This window comes from Dermacentor variabilis, chromosome 10, assembly GCF_050947875.1.
Source record: "Dermacentor variabilis isolate Ectoservices chromosome 10, ASM5094787v1, whole genome shotgun sequence".
In the NCBI taxonomy this organism is placed as follows: Eukaryota; Metazoa; Arthropoda; class Arachnida; order Ixodida; family Ixodidae; genus Dermacentor; species Dermacentor variabilis.
In genome coordinates, this window is record NC_134577.1 from 30,096,292 (window position 1) to 30,116,801 (window position 20,510).

Below are 20,510 nucleotides of genomic sequence, written 5' to 3' on the forward strand. Positions count from 1 at the left end.
ACAGAAAAGAAGAAGAAGATGAAGAAAGACACTAGTTCCCTGCAATGCTAGTGGTTGAACTCGTGCAAATAGTTTAAATGTGTTTTGTGTTCCTACGCAACGACACTCGCCTTTTGTTCTACTGGCCTAACTTTTTATGTGTACTGGTTGACTAAGCGAAAAGGAGTCGCCGGCAGATACACGTGACGCCAAACTGTCCTTCGAATGTATAATCTAAAAGAGAAAGGTAATAAATGGCACCGGTGTTTCTACGGTAATCCTGCACCACTGTAGTGCAACAGAAATACACGCTTAAAGAAAGTTAGTAAATAGCCAATAAATGCTCGCGTTTAATAGACTACTATGTATTTTAATACCGTCTTACTAGTTCTGTACTAGCCGGCGGCTAGTAGAGCTAGTAAGTGCTGCCTTTACTAGCCAGAAAGACTTCTTATTAGTTTTACCAACTACTAAGCCACTACTGCCTCGACAGGCCGTGGCCCATTAAACTGCGGTTGTGACAGTCCTATGCACAAATGAGATGAACTGTAGTGTTCTTCGTTACGTTGGACTAACAGTTACGTGCGACGCGGTAGCACACATATATGCCGACAGTAGAGCTTACAAATTTCTGCACACAGCTGTATTTAACTAAATACATAGGTGCCCACTGGGACAAAATGCACTCCCTCAAAGTACATACTCTTGAAGTTGTTCTTCGAGCAGCTTTGTCGTTCTCTAAGGGTGTTATTGCTTATCGTTGCTCGTTCCCGATATGTAGTACATTCTTACACAGAGTCAGTGCGTCTTAATGTCGCTGGTAAACATTACGTATATATACCTTCAACTGATAAATTAATATATAGCGAGAGGACGTGGTTCTCCTTTATATATATATATATAGAAAGTGAAGCCAAGAGGAAGGAACCATCGACTTCATCTGACAATGCAAGCGGCACTTGTATATAGAATAGGCCTCATTGTATTGTTGGTAATTATAGTTCAGTAGCGTTAATAACTGCCCAACCGAGGTAGTATTTAGTCAGTACTAAGTATTGTTTTCTAGCGTCAGCACGTAGTGAAAATTACTGAACATCGTTTTCCTACACTCACTGAATAAGAAGGCAGTCATTTTTGTGAGAAATAATATGCTGGTATTTAGCTAGTGAATATGACGACCTTTTTTAAGAGTGCAGAGTAATAACAAAGAACTTGAACCACTTAACACAACCATTTCTACAGTAGGATACAATTTAAAGAAAAAAAAGTGCAGTTGGCAACCAAGGCACACGAACCGCGCGGGATTGTGTCCTTTCATGATGCCTTTCATCTTAAATCTTCTCAAGCTTAAATACAGTGCGAAACAATAACAGAGCTTAAACCTGGAAATGATGTAATTTTATTAGCGCGGCTGTGCACAACCTCTGGGATCAGCCCAGGAGAGAGGTTTAGAACACACCCGATACGGAAATCTGGTGGTAAAGTGGCCAAGAAAGCCGTTGTCTTTAATTAATAAACCTAAATGAAACTGTCTGATGGCAGGATTTAAAAAGAGGACCCGTAGCACAACAGCTCGTGTTTACTTCGCTTACGTTTACTTCAATTCATACTGCCACTGTACAGCTACAAGTCTTACACTTCGTGTAATATTCTAACATGTTGCTCTAGCATTCACTGCTTCGCGCTTATGGCGAAACTGTGAGGCTCTTTTTTTTTTTTTTTTTTTTTTTGCGAGCGAATCAGTGAGCCTGGGACGGGCCTTGCCCACTTTGGTCACACGAGCCGTTGTTGACTGCACTCTCAAGAAAGGAGCGATTCGAGAGAAAAAAGAAAGAAAAATGAACACACACACAGGCTTCTCCGATGACTTTGGTCTCGGAGGTCCGGTGGCGCAGGAACACGTGTGTGCAAACGAGGCTGCTTGTCGGTGAAGCCGCCTTCTCAATGAGTGCTCTCGCACGCGGGGTGTTTGTATAGAGTTGCGGCGCTCAGCTCAGCATGGTCGTTCGCGGTAATCGCCAAACAACCGAGCCGATAAGACTGTGCACCGTCTGACAATCTGGCGGTAACCCTTGTTGACCTGCGGCGTTTCGGAGGGCCTATCGCTTGCGCCTGACGCTATCCGCCGTGTGGCACCGGTCGGTGAACCCCGGCCGCGATATGCGGTGGCGAGATAACTCTAGAGAAAAAGAAATCTGGGACGTCCGGTTGCTTCTGAGAAGATGGCAGTCTTTCATTATTTCTTATTTTTGCTTTCTTCTGGCCAGTACTTTTTATTCACTAAAAGGTTTTAGGTATAACGACCGCGATGAGCGAGACCTTCTGGAGCACTTCAGAGATGCATAACATCATCCCATTCTCTCTCATTAAGCCTCGAAAGCCCCGAAGCTTGGGAAGTGTACTGGTCAGGCTGTTTGGAAACAACTGTTATCTCGTCTATATATGACGTCTTGCAAGCTGCGGGAAATGACACATTTAAGCTCGAACGTACAGGCCAGACAGGGCCTACTGATTGATTCATTCATTGATTTGTCATGGATTCGAGTGTTTGGAATCAAGTACAGTACATCGCTGGTTTCTCTGCAAGGTTTAATTGTTAAAGAAACCGAGGATAATGATGATAGATGAATTGAAACTTTTCAGCCATTTAGCAGTTTGCAACAAAGAACAAGGGAAGCCACTTGGAATTAGAAAAATAGGCATTAAATATGCATCACATTCCTCATAGTCTCAGATGCAGACTACACAGAACAATATTTTAGTGCTTTTAACGCTTTGCACAAATGATTAAGTAGCACATGTAAGTCACTGCAGTAGTACCTTAGCGTGAACTCTGGTTACATTCTGCGTCGCCAGATGCCGCCACCAGCGTTGTTGATGCCATACACCTCTCCGGCAACCAGATAATACATAAAAGGGCAAGATGTGTGCGGACAAGCTAAAGCTCTCTAACAGATAGCTTTAGTAAGACCGTAAACGTAATGCCGTTTGCGGAATGGGTGGTGCCCGAAATCCGACGTCTATGGCGTGTTTCCGGCTTCCTCAATCGCTTCCGCCGCATGCAAAGAGCAAAATCACAGCCTTTAAGATCCGCACTTTTAATTCAGAATGCGCCACCTATGGGGCGTGAATTTGATAACCCCGTATACCGGGTTACCGGGTTACCGGGAAAGGTGTGCGCCAGCAGCAACGCTATTTGCTTACGCAGTGTCTAACCGGACAGCACGCAAAACTAATACCATAAGGACTTAAATATTATACTTCACTGCTCGTGTAAAGCCACTGTTAGGGTCATAATAATTAACGTGCAGTATTTCTCTTTTTACGCGGAAGCCTAACTGGCCAGCTCCTGAAATCGGTGGTGTCTGTCTGACGCCGCGAAGCAAGCGAACAAGGAGGGCGCCTGGGCCTCCGTGCTGGCTCCGGTTTGCCTGCAAATTTCGTCTGCACATTTAATTAGCACTACGGGCAACCACAACGTAGAAATCTGATGCTAAAAATCGTTAAGCGTTCTTCATACTTTTTAAACTAACAATTTGGATAAAAAGTATGACACGCGTATGCCTGAAATTGCGCTGCTGAAACGTTTACTATTGATGGACAACGAAAAATTCATGAAGAACCAACCCCGCTTACTTTTCAAGAATACTTCAAGCAGGCATTGGGAGGTGGTTTTTCTTTTTCTTTCGGAGGGGGGGGGGGGGCACTATATTGCACTCTGCTGAGGGGAGCGCTCCCCCTTACCACCGTACCTTACCCGGGCAAGTACGTGGAAGCCAACCGGTACTTCGGTACTTTCTTCAAGCAATGAATGCATTCCGAACCGCGTGTAGAGCCTGCCATCGCCGTTGATAGCATACTCTGCTACCAGAGGCGCGACGCCTCAAGGTGCTAGCTGTCAGGAAGAAAGAATGCAAGAACGCTCCCCTTATCACCGTGCCACCATGCGGTACTGAACGGTACTACCCTGTTTAAATTTGAGACTTTAAAGACATTTTAGTGCACTGAAAAGTCAGCCAACACCGTTCCCCCGTAATACAGGCATGTTGTCGCCCCAGGTGCAAAACCTGCAGGCACCTTCAAAGTGACATTAAAATTAAAAGCACCGCAAATAGTTATACACACAAAGTCATATCTAGCTTCACTTGTACAAGCTCGGATGTGATTTATATGTTTCAATGTTCCTTCTGTAAGAAACAATATATCGGTGAAACAGGGCAATCAATGAACGTCAGATTAAACGGGCATCGCGCGGACACAGCTAAAAAGCTTCCCAAAGCCGTCGCCGAGCATTTCAATCAACAATGTCATAACTTTGATGAACTTAAACGCTACATCTTACAGCCAAATTTGCGCTCGGAACGAGAAAGAAAATACAGAGAATCATACCTTATCCATAAGTTCAAGACGTTGCAACCAATAGGCATAAACGTTTCAAAGGGAGCTTTACAATCTATTCGCTATGCTAACTTTCACGCTCTAGGCAACAGCACTTGGTTTGGTTTCTTAGCGTTCTTTTTTTTTTTTGCCCCTTTCTTTCTTTATTTTTTCCTTTTTCTTTCCGTTTTCCCCCTTTATTTATTTATTAAGACCGTTGAAGTATTTTCCTTTTCGTTCTTTTTTTTTTTTTACAAGCACCGGTTTCTGCCGCTCCTTCTATTATCTCTCTCAGAGACACGATAGCCTACGACCACCAGTGAAACAGGCTATTAATAGAGGGCTGCTGTGCACGCCGTTCCCACGGCCGCTGACACACGGGCGTTGACACGTGACTGACAGGCGCCCGGGTCCCTAGCCTTGTGCACAGCACCCCTTCATTCTCAATTCGACATGCTAACACACCTTCGATCGTTGCCGCACCCACCCGCCTTACGCCCTCTCCCCTTTGGGAAAACCCCACCTATATATGCTGTGGCGAGGAAAGCATATGGTCGGCTTGAAGAAGACAAGTCCACTGGTCGCAACGTTGGCTCCTGTTTTCACCTTGTTCTCGTTTTGCTCAAAGCGCTACTTCGCGACACAACAAGCTAGCCCAGAAGTTAGAATTCTAAACAGAGGTGATAGACTAGGTATGTCTGAAAGAGAGCAAAGCGCTATCCTCGTAGAAATACGAACGAATGTTTTCTAGGGGCCAGCGAAACACGAACAAGCAGCGAATCGGTGCGGAACATGTTCAGGTTAAGTACCACCAGTGATGACTAATTGACACATACGTTCTAAGCATCGTAACTACATCTCACCAAAGCTACCAGAGCTTGCATCAAAAGATCAATCGTGACTAATTGCCACATACGTTCTCAGCGTCATAACTAATCTAACCAAAGCTCCCGTCAGAAGAGAGAACGTCAAGCAAGATCCGGGAAAGAACGGATGAGTCCCCAGGTGCGAATTCTCGGTTTCTCAACAAGGCTCGCTGACGTCAGAATACAGCGTCACTTCAGACCGTCTCCTGAGGTAACATCCGTGAGAGCTCAGCAGATGCGCGCCGAGGCATGTTTGCTCTAACTTTCAGTTTACAGTTCGCGCGATCAAGCTGCCGCACGGTCGCATTTGCAGAGATGTACGTGTTAAGTGTCGCCGCGAAAGGTTGACGCGTTATTTTTCGAGTGATGTCATCCTTCTTAGTAATTTTGTGACTTTTCTCTTGCACGCAAGGTTGAAGACTGAATCCGCTCTTGCGCGCAAAGAGGAGAACTGCGTCAAAGCCATGCGCTGTGTTGTCTACTTTATTTTGCTCTAACTCTGTCTTTGCTCTGCTTTTGCGAATCGAAGCAATGGAAGTCTCAGAATGACCACTGCGCATATGAAATGAACGTGACCATGAACGTGCCTTCAGCGATACAGTGTGTCTTTACAATGCTTGAATGTTCGTCGCATTACCGTCGACACTCACCGTGAGATGGGCTATACCGTTATTTTCTTTATTTTAGAGAGAGAGAGAGATTGTGTGTGTGTATATGTGTGGAGGCTGTATAAATAAATGTCCAAGAGCGTCATCACGTAATCGGTCTCCTTATGCACCCTGCAGAACGAAGGCGTCTCTCGGCGATCTCTGGTTGCTGCTCTCTTGTGCCAGCTGACCCCAACTTATGCCTGCGAATTTTCTCATTTCCTCTCCTTCATGCATACTTCATATGAACGCGCTATCAGAAGTTGGATCCTATTAGGGAAGGACACTAACTTCGTTAAATGAACTCGATGCGAGCGGGTCGAGTTAGAAATCGAGATAACGCAGCCCGACTCGACCAGGTTTACATATATCTTGCCAAGCGGGATGGAAGAGTTAACCAGCGTTTGTATTCGCACCGGCTAATCGAACTCGCCTCGGCGATCGATCGGCCCGACTCGGCACGTGAACTTGAAGTTGACGGCCGGATTTCGACCCGACTCGAGGCGACTTTTTCGGGTTCGTGTAAACGTAGCTGCTGCTCAAGCCGCACGGTAAACAAGCGTTGACGTTGAAAGCGCACTCGCGGGCGTCCTACTTCCCGCGAATGCTTGTGGTGTATAAGGCGAGCGCGGAGGGCTTGGCAAAGGAGAGCCGGCGACAAATAAACTAGGTTTCCTTGCAGGAGCGATATAGCTGCGCACATCGTCGTCTCTTTTTGCTCTCAGGAGTCCTACTGACGCGGCAGAGATATCGCCTCTTTCAGCCGAGCCGCCTTCTTGAATTCCCGCAAGCTCTTGCAATTCCCACGACGCGCGACTGCTCGTACGGCGCCGCTTACAACGCACTCACCCGGATGAACGTGTTGCGAAAGGGTCGTACACTATGCACCACTATTTGGCCGTGCGTTAACCGGCCACGCAAGATCCCTACTGCTAGAGTTACTCATCGGGTGCGCGTTTGGACGTTATTGTTTCCCTGCGCTCATTCACCTCTAGTCAAGATGTACACCAAGAAGACCACATCGCCACCCTTGTCGTTATCGGACAGCTTTAGTAAATCGTTTGGGTTGTTTACTATAGATGCATGCAAGACGGTATACGCGTACATCCTAGGCGAGTCTTCCCTATACGGGGGTTGCGAATTGTGAACGGGTGACCGACGTCAAATGATGTGGCAACATCTGCTATATGGAAATACAAAACATCTTCGCGGCAACGGCAGCGTCTTTTTTAGGCGTAACAGTCTGATAACATACACCTGATTTTACGACAAAATGTCGCCGACATTGTCCTGAGAGGAAGATCACATTAAGTGAGAGCTGATTTCATCATAAACGTTACGAAGAGAAAGTAAATAGGCTGACTTTGGATCGAAGCGGGCAGTCGTGGTGTCGCGATGTTGTTACACGCAAAGCCCACAAGAGTTTGTCCGTAAATGTGCTATCGTTTGCGGACTAGCTTGTTACTGCAGAGTTGTGTGGCGGCAGTCATATCGCCGGTAGCGACACCTTGTCACACGGACTTTAAGTTTATTCCTCGGAATTTTGAGAACGGCAGCCCACAAACAAATGTACTGAAAAAGAAAAAAAAAACTGACAGCGCATATTTTTTTTACGTTAACTTTTCTCAGATTGAAATATTAAAAGTGTGAAACGATAACAGCAGATCGATCCACGCATGAGGCAGCATTTCTACCAGAAGCCTTGCCTTCGTGCATAGAGTTCGCCGCCAGCGTTTCCCGGTGAACGTCACACGGTTACATAAGCTGCAATTGCCGGGAAGCATGAGAGGCAGTCAGGGGTCTTTGTATTCTATCGCGTTCCACTCTTTAAGGGGAAGCTTCAGCGTCCTCCAGTTGTCTTTTCTCTTGGCACACAACTGCGAGACACTGCCGGCCACTTGTCGCTTTACTTCACAAAGATTTAGGGGCTTTATACTACTGCCGTCCGCGGCGTCGGTAACCCGGTGACTTGCCCCGAGCGGCAAGAAGCAGGCGGCCAAGATAAAACTCTTTAATTACAATTCCGAAACGTAGCAAGCGTGTGTAACTTGCGAAACACCTAACGTAAAGACATTCTCTTCATTCGCATCCGAGAAATGACATTTTGTAGCGCACTCAAAATGGAGCGCATCCGATTCACCGGCAAAGAAGGACGCCGAGTCCTTCGTGCGCGCGCGGCTTCTGGGCAGCACAGGGAGAAGCTCCAGCGCTTGCCGATATAAGATAGCCAGTTTTCAACAGCTGTCGCTTTGCGCTGCTGAGCAATTTCCAACGACTTGAACTTTCTGGGAGTGCGTTCGACGATTTCTTCCTTCCGAAAGGTCGAGCTTCATCTCGACACGAGGCACAGAAATATTCTAAACCAGTGGACTTTATTGACTCTCGCCTGTAGGGTTCGTACTGTGTACGTGTTGTTATTGTTGTTGACCTGAGAGATGCTGTGGTATGCGTTCCTCCTACTTTCCTTCTTTCTTTATCTTTTCCTATTCGCTTTCTTTTATTACTGCGATAGCAGTTATATGGACAATGCAGGCAAATGTTCGCCGTCGTCGTCACCATGTTGTTCCATAAATATTTACCTGTATCTATGCTCTAAATGGGCTTTTAGGGCGAAACTGCGAATGTTTAGCTCTGTCCTCTTCAAAACGGATGGGAGAGAGAGAAAGTTTTAATGATCCGAAATGCAGAGAGGTCGGCCTGACTTACGTTCCTGCAGCCAACTGTATGGTATCTACATATGATTAAAGTTACACGTTGCACATGCCAGATATACGGTGGAATTAGGTCTCAAAGCTAAAGAAACGCAGTCAAAGACGGCAGAAAAATTAGGTGCGTTGATGAAGTTAGAAAATATGCGGGCGTAAGTTGGAATCAGCTAGCACAAGACAGGACTAATCGGAAATCACTGGGGAGGATGTTCGCACTGCAGTGGACCTGAAATAGACTGCTGATGATGATTATGCCTGTTATATAAACAACAACAACAATAACAATAGCACCCTGAAGTGGTGGCTCGGAGACGCGGCGTTCTGCTGCTGAACTTTAGGTCATCGGCCTAAATGCAAAAAAGACTTGCACGTGAAGTTTTTTTGCGTGCGCTCTAGAGAACCCTGGGCGCCATATATTAACACGGAGCCCATTTGTGAGGTTTAACGCCGTCACCCAATCAAAGCAGCGGAGGACAGAGGAGGAGGAGGAAAGAACTTTATGGTGTGCCCTGCGAGTTGGCGGGGAGGGCCAAAGGCCCCGCCTAGGTGACGGCCAGGAGTTCGTGGGTCCTGGCGGCATCCTCGGCCCGCTGGACGGCCCATAGTTGATCTTCGAGGGCGGGGCTGAGCAGCGCGGCTTCCCAGCGCGTGCGAGGGCTGCTGCTAGAGGCCGCGTTTTCTTTATTGTTATTTATCCCTCGGCATTCCCATAATATATGCTCCAGAGTGGCTCTGGATTCACATGTTTTGCATTTGTCCGTAGGATATACATACGGATATATGATGTGCGAGAGCGCAGGATTCGGATACGTCCTAGTTTGTAACTGCCGCCATGCGACAGACTGCTTTTTGTCAATTTCGCGTGAGGTCGCGGGAACATGCGCCTCTCTAACCTATAATGTTTCGTGATGTCATTATATGTGCGAAGCGAAGTGCCAGCTCTGCGGCAAAGACCACCCTACGGCGGATCGCCGATGTAATGCCAGGTACAAGTTACCGTATTTGGTAAAGAGGCGCCGCTGGGAGCGAGTCAGACGAGAGGAAGAAGCAGCGATGTGCCACGAAAGGGAAGCTGAAAGACTGTACAGGCCAGGACGGGAAGACTGGAGACAGCGGTCGGAACATCGTACAAGGGACAGATCTGGACTAGAAGATTACCCCAAGCTCCAGGCAAGGGAAAGGGGCCGCTCGACGTCGAACAGAACCAGATCGAGATCGCGGTCCAGATCGAGATCCAGACCCAAGACCAGTAATACCGAATCTCCCAGAGCACAGGGGGGAGGAAGATCCCAGAGCCCAAACGGAGGACAGAAGACAAAAAAAAAAAAAATATTGTTCGTTCTGTGCGACTGCTGTTTAGGCGCACGACCAAACCAACGTATACAAACGCTGCATAACGTAACAGTAGAGATACCGCCGGAAACAGGTGTACTTCGTCCGGCGAGAACGGTTACATTGCATTCGTTGCGGAGCTTGTAAACCGCGGTCGTTTATTTAGTCGGCTGACAGCTTCGCCTGCGCCTCATACAAGCACGCAAGCTTGCAGACTCCCACGACAGGATGAATACGAGCGTTGTCCTTTCTCTGAACAAGACGTAAACAAACGGTCACGCGGAAAGATGAAACTTAGGAAAGCAGACAATCCAAGCTTGACGCGGGCTTGCAAATGCCGGCGCAGAACTCGCCGCCGGCCGCGGACAGTGCAGAGCGATAAGTCGTTCGGCAAATGAAACGCCATCTCCCCAGTTTAGATGGATCATCTACAGCGACAAGGCTACTCACTAATTACGAGGCGGAGTCAGTTTGTACAGAACTACAATAGCAGTGACGAAGTATATAAGCACGTTCCAATACTTGGACTTTCAAAACTATTTCGCATGTATTCTTGCAAGAGTCTAATTTCGTTAGTTTTGTGGCAATAGGTTCGTTTTTAGAAAAGAAAGTTGGAGTAAACGTTCCTCTTCTTCTTTTTTTTTTTTAATGTACGTGCCTGTATTCCAGCTCCAATAAATGAGTGCGATGTCAGAGATTTCAAAGCATGTTTTCGTGTACCGCCGTTTAGGACCCTGCAAATGTTCCTGAAACTTACTAAATTCAGTTTCTGGCTCTTTTGAAATACAGTCAATACAATACAATGGGCCCGAGCATATGACGTTCGAAAGACATGACGTCAGGGCCTGCTGACGCGGGAACTTCAGCGTTTCGTCGTCATGCGACTTTCGTTATTGCGCAGTAAAGTAATAAATTTTCTGGCTCAGCATGCAAGGCACTAATGCAGGTGAAACCATTTTCCCTTTTGTATATCCTAAAGCATTCTTTGCGCGGCCCCCTTGTACTGGATCAAACGTTCTGCAGATAATGTTTAGGTGGAGATAAAAATACCACCGTGAAAGCATGACGTCTGGGTCGCCGATAAATTCGCGCGAATCTGCAACCCAATTTCGACCAAGATCCCGTGACGCGGGAACAAAACTGAAGCAATGTCGTGATGTCGCCATAACTTCGGCTATCGCACGTCGGAACTGGATATGAAAGTCAAGGTAACGCCTTCGGTAAATAAAAAAAAATAATGTTGTTCTGACACACACACACACACACACACACACACACACACACACACATATATATATATATATATATATACTCCGCGCCTCCACCAAAATGGTACGGGGGAGAATATATATGTATTCACAATATATGCAGTTACGAGCTTGTAGCTCAGTAGTCAAGGTAACACCATCTGCAGATCGCCGAGACACTTCAACCTTCTCTTCACCTCACAACGTCCTTTTGTCCACAGCGGTTCAAACCCGTACGCGACAATATATTGTTACGGAAAACATGTGCACCCGGACAAAGCTTGCTGCCACATATATTCCACAACCAGACACAGAGAGAAAAGCAAAGGAGAAAGACAGGGAGGTTAACCAGAGGATATCTACGATTGGCTACTCTGTACCAGGAAAGGGGGCAATGGGTGCGACATATCGGAGAAAAATGAGACAAATAACAGAGTACAGAACTTGTTTGTGTGGGCACCGCCACACATGCAGTCTGCGAAGGCGTTACGTAGCGAGCCACCGTGTCAACGTCCCACTAATACATTCTAGGCCCAGGCATAGCCTGCCGCACAGTCCGGTGTGCCCCATAAATAGCGCAGCAGCGCCTTCGTAGCGGCTCGCGCTGATGTTTGTGTAGGCGAGTTTCCAAGAATTTTTAATTTTCGTGAGAGGGAGCTTGCCCAGCTGGGCTAGCGCTAACTAGATTTGTGCTTAAACATTCGCCTGGCATTTTTTTTCGTTACCCTCGTTTAATATACACCTTAACAAATACGTATACGTCCTTTGACCCCGAGCACTAATCGCAATCTGCCTTGCTTGCCATTGCCGTTTTTCAAAACTCTGCGCTCCTTACTTTCCTGTCAAGAGTGATATATCACGTTGATAACTCGCATGCCCTTTCTGACATAAAAATATCGTGCACGCGTCGCTAAAAAAAAAAAAAAAAAGAATGGCAGGCGAGATAAAATACGACGATTATTGTTTGGACTTAAGCCAAGCCTCAAAAGGTGCAAACTTCTCTTTGGGTGTATATGCGTGATCACCGGGAAATTTCGAGCAGCGAACCGCAGGATATTGCGTTACCGGTTGGGTCCAGGCCTGACATTTAATAGCTTCAAGTAGAGACTAATGATCTTTTTTTTTTTTAAAGAACAGTTCCGAGAGTATTTCGCATTTAGGTTCGCTAATCTACGAGGGGACTGCAAGCAAACGAGCCTCACTTTCCACCGACTCATGAATCGATGGACTGTAAATATAGATGCGTGCAGCGTGTACTTATTATTACGACAGCAAATGCGCGGATAATCCAGACGCGTTCACGGCGCTGCCGCCACCGTTTTGCTGTTGCAGGATGGAGGCTTAGATCTCTACGTTTCTCCCGACCTCTTAAGAAAAATAGATGACGACCCTCGGCGGTGGCGATACCGGTGTACCACTATACTCGCGGACAACTTTCTGTGGCTGTGAACGGATCGAAAGCAACGGTGGCAAAGCGCGCACGTGAAAGAGCGCTTCTGAAATAGAGCCCCGCGCCTTCACCCACGCTAGCTTAAGCTGGGGAATAGAAAAAACATACACGCTTTATTAGCAACAGTTGAATAAGACAGAACACACCGCTGCACACAAAGGTTCACTTATTTTGGGGCTCTTCCCTTTCCTCGTCTAGGCAAACGCGAAACCGTCGCACGTGGAAGCTGCGTCTATTCAGCATCTGTTCCGAGCGACCAAAAGCACTGTCAAACGCTGTCGGACTAGTCGGCGCGGTCATAGAGTTTCAAACAATAATTGTTGTACGAAACTCTATGGGTCCGGTGACACAGGTGGAGACACTCCGCCCGCGCAGCTTTCCGTTCATAGCGACAGAAAGCTGTCCGCGAGTAGACACAGCCTTTATGCTAATCGCATTCAAGTCGGCAGTTATGGCGACATTGCCTGTTTCGGATTCGGTACTTATTTTTAAACGTCTGAAACGTTTCTATAGCACTTTCTTATTTAGTTTAAAGATTAATCCACACTGTTTAGATTAGTGTTACGATCTCACCGTAATATATACTTATTATTGTGCTACTCCTGTGTTGTATTAGCCCCAGCCCCTATGTAGTACCCTCTGTGAGGGACTTAATGGGTGTTCTTGAAAAAATAAAAATAGAAAATAAAAGGCTTCTGCCAAATCATTAGGTTGGGTAACATGATATTATTGTTAATTATTTGATTCCGCGTCATTACTTGTTTCGATGAAACTGGGGATGCTGCCACTTACGTTGTCGCCCGCTGCCTCAGTATAGAGACACTAGAACGATTAGATAACACTTGCACCTTAATACCCTGTAAATAATAATAATAATAATAATAATAATAATAATAATAATAATAATAATAATAATAATAATAATAATAATAATAATAATAATAATAAATCATGATTAAATAAGAACAACCTGAGGCGAACGCAAGCGCTTTACGACGACAAGGCAGTTTCGTATAACTGGACTCGCATTCGTTTCCTTGCCATCAGTTTTCGATTCGTATCTGATTCGGTTAAAAAAATTCGCTATTCGTACACTCTTATATCTTCTGCGTCGACGTGTACTTGCAACATGAAAAAAAAAATCCGATACGATTCAAGTGGCGTACATTGAGCTGCGCCTGACGACGAATTCTTTCTTGCGACACAGCTGCAACGCCACCTACAGATATGGATTCACTGTTGCTCCGATCTCGGGGCAGAGATAACGGGACTCGAACGAGAGAACAACGTTTATCGGCAAACCCGCACGCCACGTATCGGAACGCTCACGAACATCCCTTCTACCTTGTCAAATAACGCCACGCTTTGAGCGCATGGCAGCTGATACGGCCAAGTGTTGTAATGTTGCACGTTGTTTTCACCTGCCGGCTGCAGCTTAGTTATAAATGGCGCTGCGCTGTTTAAAATGCAAGACCTCTCTCGTACTTACATTTACGCAGTTAGTCGGGAAGAAGCAACGCTGTTGTGCCGCATTCGAACCGACTCCGCGTACACCTCGGCTTGGTTATTCAAGACTGGACGATGCGCTCCCGCGTTCTGCGCCTTCTGTGGTGAGATCGCCGACATCGAACATTTCATTTGGACGTGCCCGCACTTCTGCGCAGAAAGCAAAGCGATGGTCGACAGTCTGCAAAAGAACGGTTTTTCGCACAGGACCTTCGGAGACGTCGTCTTCACCCGGAGGGTCTGTGGCAATCGGGAAGAGGGCGCAACGACGGCTGATTGTCTTCATGCGAGACACGGGGCCCTTCGACGCCTGGTGACGCACGCTATGACACTCATAGGAAGCTCAAGCAGAACAATTGCCGGCTATGTATGCCAGGCTAACACCGCCTGCTGCACCACCACCACCATAATATTTACGTACGAATTCTCAAGTATGAAGGTTGGGAATGACTTATTATATTTTAATCTCACAATAAACATTGCCTCGAGATGCTGGACCGGACGTCATTAACGTTACTGTGACGTCTGACACAGAGAAAAATTCGCTGGCATCTCTAACAATACCTTCTTATGAGAACTGTGCAAAGAAATTATGGGGTTTTACGTGCCAAAACCACTGTCTGATTAGGAGCCACGTCGTATGGGCAGGCTCCACAAATTTGAACCACCCGGGGTTCTCTAACATCACCTAAAGCTAAGTACGCAGGTGTTTTCGCATTTCGTCCCCATCGAAAAGCGAATTTTTTTATGAGAACGTTGCTCGTAACAAAAATAGCGAGCGCGCTGTCGCGCTTATTCCGGCTGCGCTCGGTCGTGGCAGCCGCATCGATGGCGGGAGCCTACCGAGCCAAAACGTTGCCTCCAAGATTTCAACGGCGCAAGGTGCGCTGGTGGCGAGCTCGGAGGCCAGGGCCAAGGTGCCCTGCTTTCATGATGCGAGAACCTCCTGTGTATCGAAACAGAAACTGGTGTATTCGCCACACACTCACACAGATGGTGGCGGCGCCACCTGGTTGGTTCGCGAACCAGCGTCACGGTGATCGGCCTCTGCGACATGGGCTGCGTTTTTCAGGCACAGGAAGAAGTGCCGCCCACTCGCGTATCAGTGCCTTGCCAAAGAAGGGAAGGTTTGGGATACTCCGAGAAAACAGATATTACTTGGCACACTAAATCGTCGAGAAAAGAAAAATAAGCAGATCATGTTAAATATGTATGTGAGTAGCACAGTTGTGAAGTGATACTGCCTTCTTCTGAAAGTTTGCGATATTCAACAAACTTCATATAAAAAATATTGATGGCCTAAATCAAATATATATATATATATATATATATATATATAGGAGACTCCAAAGCTCACGCTTCCTCTTCAGTCGAGTTATATTGAAACATTAGGCTTTTGTAATAACAATATCCTAATTCGTAGCGAGAACAGAACTTTCGTAAGCGAGGAAATTAAAGAAACAAAACATTCGAGTGGCGCCACCTGTTTCAGAATATATTGTGACTTGTGAGTTCACTACTGGCTGATTCACAAACAGCGGCATAAAAGAAAGAGATAGGCCACGTCAGGATTACGTCAACTCGTCCGGTTTAGCGCGGACAATTCAAATTCGAGACCAGCACCGGAGACCTTCGCTGGCAATTTTCTACGCAACAGAAACATGTATTGGCACATTGCACGCAGTTGCATACTCCTAGACGAACAATCTGCCGGTCTAACTCGGCGTGATATTATTGCGATGGCAATTATATGCACACTCCAGGCGCATTTCTGTCGTCGGCGTCGCCGTGAGGTTCCGTATAAGGTTCAAGGGCAATCAAATCGTCGATGCGCGCCGTATGTTGCGTGTGCGAGTGAAAGCTTGCGAGGGTGAGACGGCGAACGTGGCTCGAGCTCCCGTGCGCGAGCGAGGAACGCGTGTCGGAAGCGTGGCCTCTCCTGTCGCGCGCTAGACATGAGGGTGAGGCGAGGGAGGAGGGAGGGGGGGGGGGTCTTCTACGGCGGCTGCTACTTAGGCGCGGCCGTGCGGCCGCCGTATGTTGAAAGCGAGCGACCTGCGATCGATGCTGCCAGAGTGCGCGTAGTGCCGGTAGCTTCGTATGCGCTGTGCTTTTGACGTTTTGTTCGCGTTCAAGCGAGCGATGCACAATCGTAAATTCGCTAGCTGCTGCTGTCGCGATTCCGCACTCCGGCATTCCGACAGCTAGTTTCCGCGCCCATTGAGCGAGATGTGTTCATGTTTACCCGTGCGCGTGTGACACCGCGCTTGTTGCTTAAAACTTACTTAAAACACGTTGGCGGGCTAGTTGGTTTGAATCCATGACAGAATGTGTAAGCGCGACTGAACGAGGACGTAGAAAGAGACACACAGGGACAGCGCTGTCTGTGTTGTCTGTTTCCTTATACGTCATCGTTCAGTCGCGGTTACACACTCTATCAACTTTAATTTAGTTAGTAAGAGAATGTTTACAAGTTTACAAGCGAATATTACGAACTGCTACCCTTACTTCGTACAGCTATCTATTAATTTGCTATCGCAACCGGTGCTTCTCCTTTCGGGCGAAACTGCGCCTTTTTTTTTTCTTTATTACCACTTAAACGGTAGTCCCGCCGTAAAACAATGCGTGCCGTACTTCTACGTTCGATAAAGGCGCGTCGTACCATTCTAGGCGGCGCGTTGTTTATGAATGCAATGGGACATCTGGTGAGGGGACCGCGCCATAGGCATGAAGTTTTCTTTGCGCAACAAAAGGCTGACGCAAGCAGCTTCATATAGATAAGTCACGCAGCGAGACGTTGCGTAATGTCACTCTCTCTGTGCTAGCTTATCATCGCACCGCCGTGGCCACAATTATCGCATCGCCTTTCTTGGATGATTCTTGCATTTGCATTCGCCTTGCTGTAAAAATAAGCCACCCGGAGCTAAACGTGTCGTTCATTTTTCTGGTCCATTCCTATTACGTAGTGGGCTAAGTTCTCACATAGCTAGTTGTCTATCGCCGAGGCAGTCAGAGGTGTTCTTTAGAAACAACGTGAGGCTTTCTTAAGCAAAGAGTTTGCGTTGAGATTGAGAATATTCCGCTTCAAGAAATGCTTTCACGTTCCTAAGGATGCATACTATCATTCTGTCCCTCGGCTAGGGTCTTCGAGCAGGATCAGGTTTAGTAATGTCCGCTGCTGGTTACTTGCGCAAGCTCTCCATGAACCAATAGAAAGGCGATTCTACAGCGGTTGACGCCGAAGGAAGACAAGGCCTTTTGGCGCAGGGCACAATGTGGTTGTTTAGAATGCAGTACCTCCGGCATCGGAATATTCAGACTGAACTACCTCCGGGTTTAATTCGGCTTATCTCCGATAAGGCCGAATTAAACCCTAAACTGGGTGTAGATTCGGCCTTATCGCCCTAATTACACATCATAGCTCTACGCTAACTTGCGTCGCCTTTTTTGTTTCAAAATTCGTTTTGACGATTATGTCGTCTTTTCGTTGTTTTTCGGTATCTTTTCGTGAAATCGTCCAATTTGCGAGACAAAATTTGGCCAGAAACCCTGAATTTACTGCAGGGCTTGCGTGTGTATTTCTGAATTTGAACTCGTTGCATAGTTTTTCCGTCCACGCAGACCTGCTTAAAAGCTCACGTCCACTGTCTAACCCTTGGGGAATTCAGAGGAAACCATGTTTGCCTCTCGTCGCTCGTTTAATAATCGAATTAAAGAAGCTCGGAGATTCTACAACTCCAAAAGTTAGCTGCTTGCGTATTGAGAAAAAGTATAGCCAAAAAGACGTAACGACAACCACTCCATAGAAGACAAAAATGAGAATGGGTAAAAATATTATTTAATGACCGAAACATTGAATAGATCGATGAAGAAATGCGGGACGCTGGTTTGTTACGTCAGTCGTACTGAGGCGAGCACCTTGAATAAAAGAGTTCGGGTAATTGTGACCACGATTTGACTTTGTGTTCCTTGGAAAACATCTGAAGCGCACCTTATTGCCGTCATGCGATATAAAAATATAATTGTTTGGAAATTTACAAAGACGTAAATATATGCAAAGCCACAAGAACGTCTAACGCCAGAACGGGCACGAATATTAGACAGATGCATATACTGCGCATAATTTTCATGCTATGTGAACGTTCACAGCTCCGGAGTTGCCTATACTCCATCCGTGGCCTCCGAGATCGCACCGGTGTGTCGTAGCGATCGCGGAGGCCACGCTCCGGCTCAATAATTGCATGCAGTGTAGCGAAAGCTACAGGTGCCGTCAGCCAACCGCGATAGATAACCACAAGCTTAAGGACTCCTCCAGTGTCTACCTGTAGTCACCCTCCGCGTGACGCCGACTCAATGGAAGCTCGCTGGAGAGATTAGCAGTGCACGATGGGCGAGCACTCGTCCCTTGCCAGAACGCACCATCGGCTCTCGTTACTGATCCGCTGACACGAGCCCCACGTACCCAACGCTGTAACGCACGGAGTTGGTTCTGATAGGAAACTCGTTGGGCGGAGTGACCTGCTTAGACATCTAAGGTCGGCGTGGAACACTGTTTATCGCCCGCAAAACTTAGCGGCCAGCATCAGGTAGTGTTATGAGAAACTGTTTGCAATCAACGACGTCTTCGTTTGCCTGTTTACTTTCCCGTTCGCAGTGGCTTCGCGGGACGTGACGCTCAAGAACGGGTCAGAGTTCCAGATGACGTGCACGCTCACTAGGTGGCCTTCGGAGCAGAAATTCCAGATGGGAATCCTGCGCTCGCGCGACCACCTGGTGCCTAAATCGGAGACGCGGCTGAACAACGCCACCAGCGTCACCTGGACGAGACCCCACGTGACGGACGCCGATGCGGGGACCTACTACTGCATCGTCAGCGGAGGGGCCTGCGAGTCGGTGTACAACGCTACTGGCCTCGTTGTCGGTTGTGAGTGTTCATTTTCACTTTAGTTTATAGAAATAGTCATAGGTAGTACGCAGTTTAGGTAACGTCCCTTAACAGGGTCCATGGCGTAAGTGTAAGCACACGATTTCTCAACCACCTTATTTTCGGAAGCTTAATGACACACGCAGCGTAGCGTGTTAAAATCAAGTAGCAGGCACGGTTCAGATTTCAGAAGACCGGCGCTGGTTTTCCGAAATCTGTACTATTCTACAGCAACCAGCCCTAGTTTCTACGTTTTATAGCAAGCATTATGTTAAAAACTACAGCGGATTAACAAAGAGAGATAATAAAAAGGAGTCATCATGAAATGTTTGTACAATTCACTTTAACAACAGCAGGGCTAGGAAATGTAATAAAATTTCAGTCGAAACATGATATACACTCTACTGAAGGCACTGGGCCGGTGCTGGTGAAAACGACGAGAAGCACTGCTTGCCCGCTTCGCCATAGCACCGACTGACTTGATTTCGGCCCACCGCGGCAAATATACAACAAATGCTGCAAGGCGAAACCCCTCCATTGTAAAACGTACACGTACAGCAAGAGAAATGCAACCTGAATTATTATTGAATCTGCTTCTTTACGGTCTTCGTGTAGACTCGTTCTTCTGGCTATAGAACATCTACCCAGTTTGCACACATATACAGACGTCGTTAACAAGTGTTTCATTGTATTATCTTTCACAGACTTCTGAGCATATCACTTAAGGAAACTGTCGAGATGTTATTCAAGGGAGAGAGATAGACAGTCTGAGAAATACATGGAGGTTAATCATGGTAAAGCCCGGTTGGCTACCCTGCGCGTTGGCAGGAGCAAAAGATATAAGAAGAAACGAGGAAGAGTGTGCCTGAGGCGGAGGGGAAGAACACAAAGAGGGAGAAGCAGCGAGGTAGGTCGCTGTAAGAGCGAACTGGCTGCCATGTGACGGGGTAAAAGTTTTTGAAGGATGATAGAAGGCGACAAGAGATAAAATTAGTCCATAGGTGATTTACTGATAGTCTGTAGATTGACTATACCGTGGTGGCTCGATGCCTGCGGTGTTCTCCTTCTCTGCACAAGTTCGCGGGTTCGATTTTTGACTGCAGCAGCAGCAGAAGAAGGAGGAGAAGAAAAATTCTGGTGGAAGTGGAACGAACGCTCCTCTAGTGAGCTTTGGCTGCACGTTGTGGACCTCCGGTTGGTCAGATTCAATCGGCATCGAGCCATCAAGTAAAACTTCTCCAACAGTCATATTGTGGCGTTGGTGCGTAAAAATTCTATGCCGTACAATATCGGTGATAAGATTACCGTTGACGCGAAATTCAGATGATACAATCTCATCATCATCATCATCATCATCATAATTTATTGCCCCTAAAGGCCCCTGTTGGGGTATTTGTCACCCGAAGCCTACTGTGGCCAATGTTAAAGCATTTAGGGTTTATCGAACGCTCTTTGGGAACCCTGCAGGTTATAC

At 46.9% G+C, this 20,510-nt stretch overlaps 1 protein-coding gene across 1 annotated transcript in view; it reads left to right on the top strand.

The window, feature by feature from the left end:
- LOC142560250 (uncharacterized) overlaps positions 1–20,510 on the top strand; it is a 64,075-nt gene that overhangs the window by 13,978 nt on the left and 29,587 nt on the right. The window contains exon 2 of the mRNA XM_075672204.1: positions 18,767–19,036. Within this exon, the coding sequence (XP_075528319.1) occupies positions 18,767–19,036 (270 nt within the window). The remainder of the gene's footprint in view (positions 1–18,766; positions 19,037–20,510) is intronic.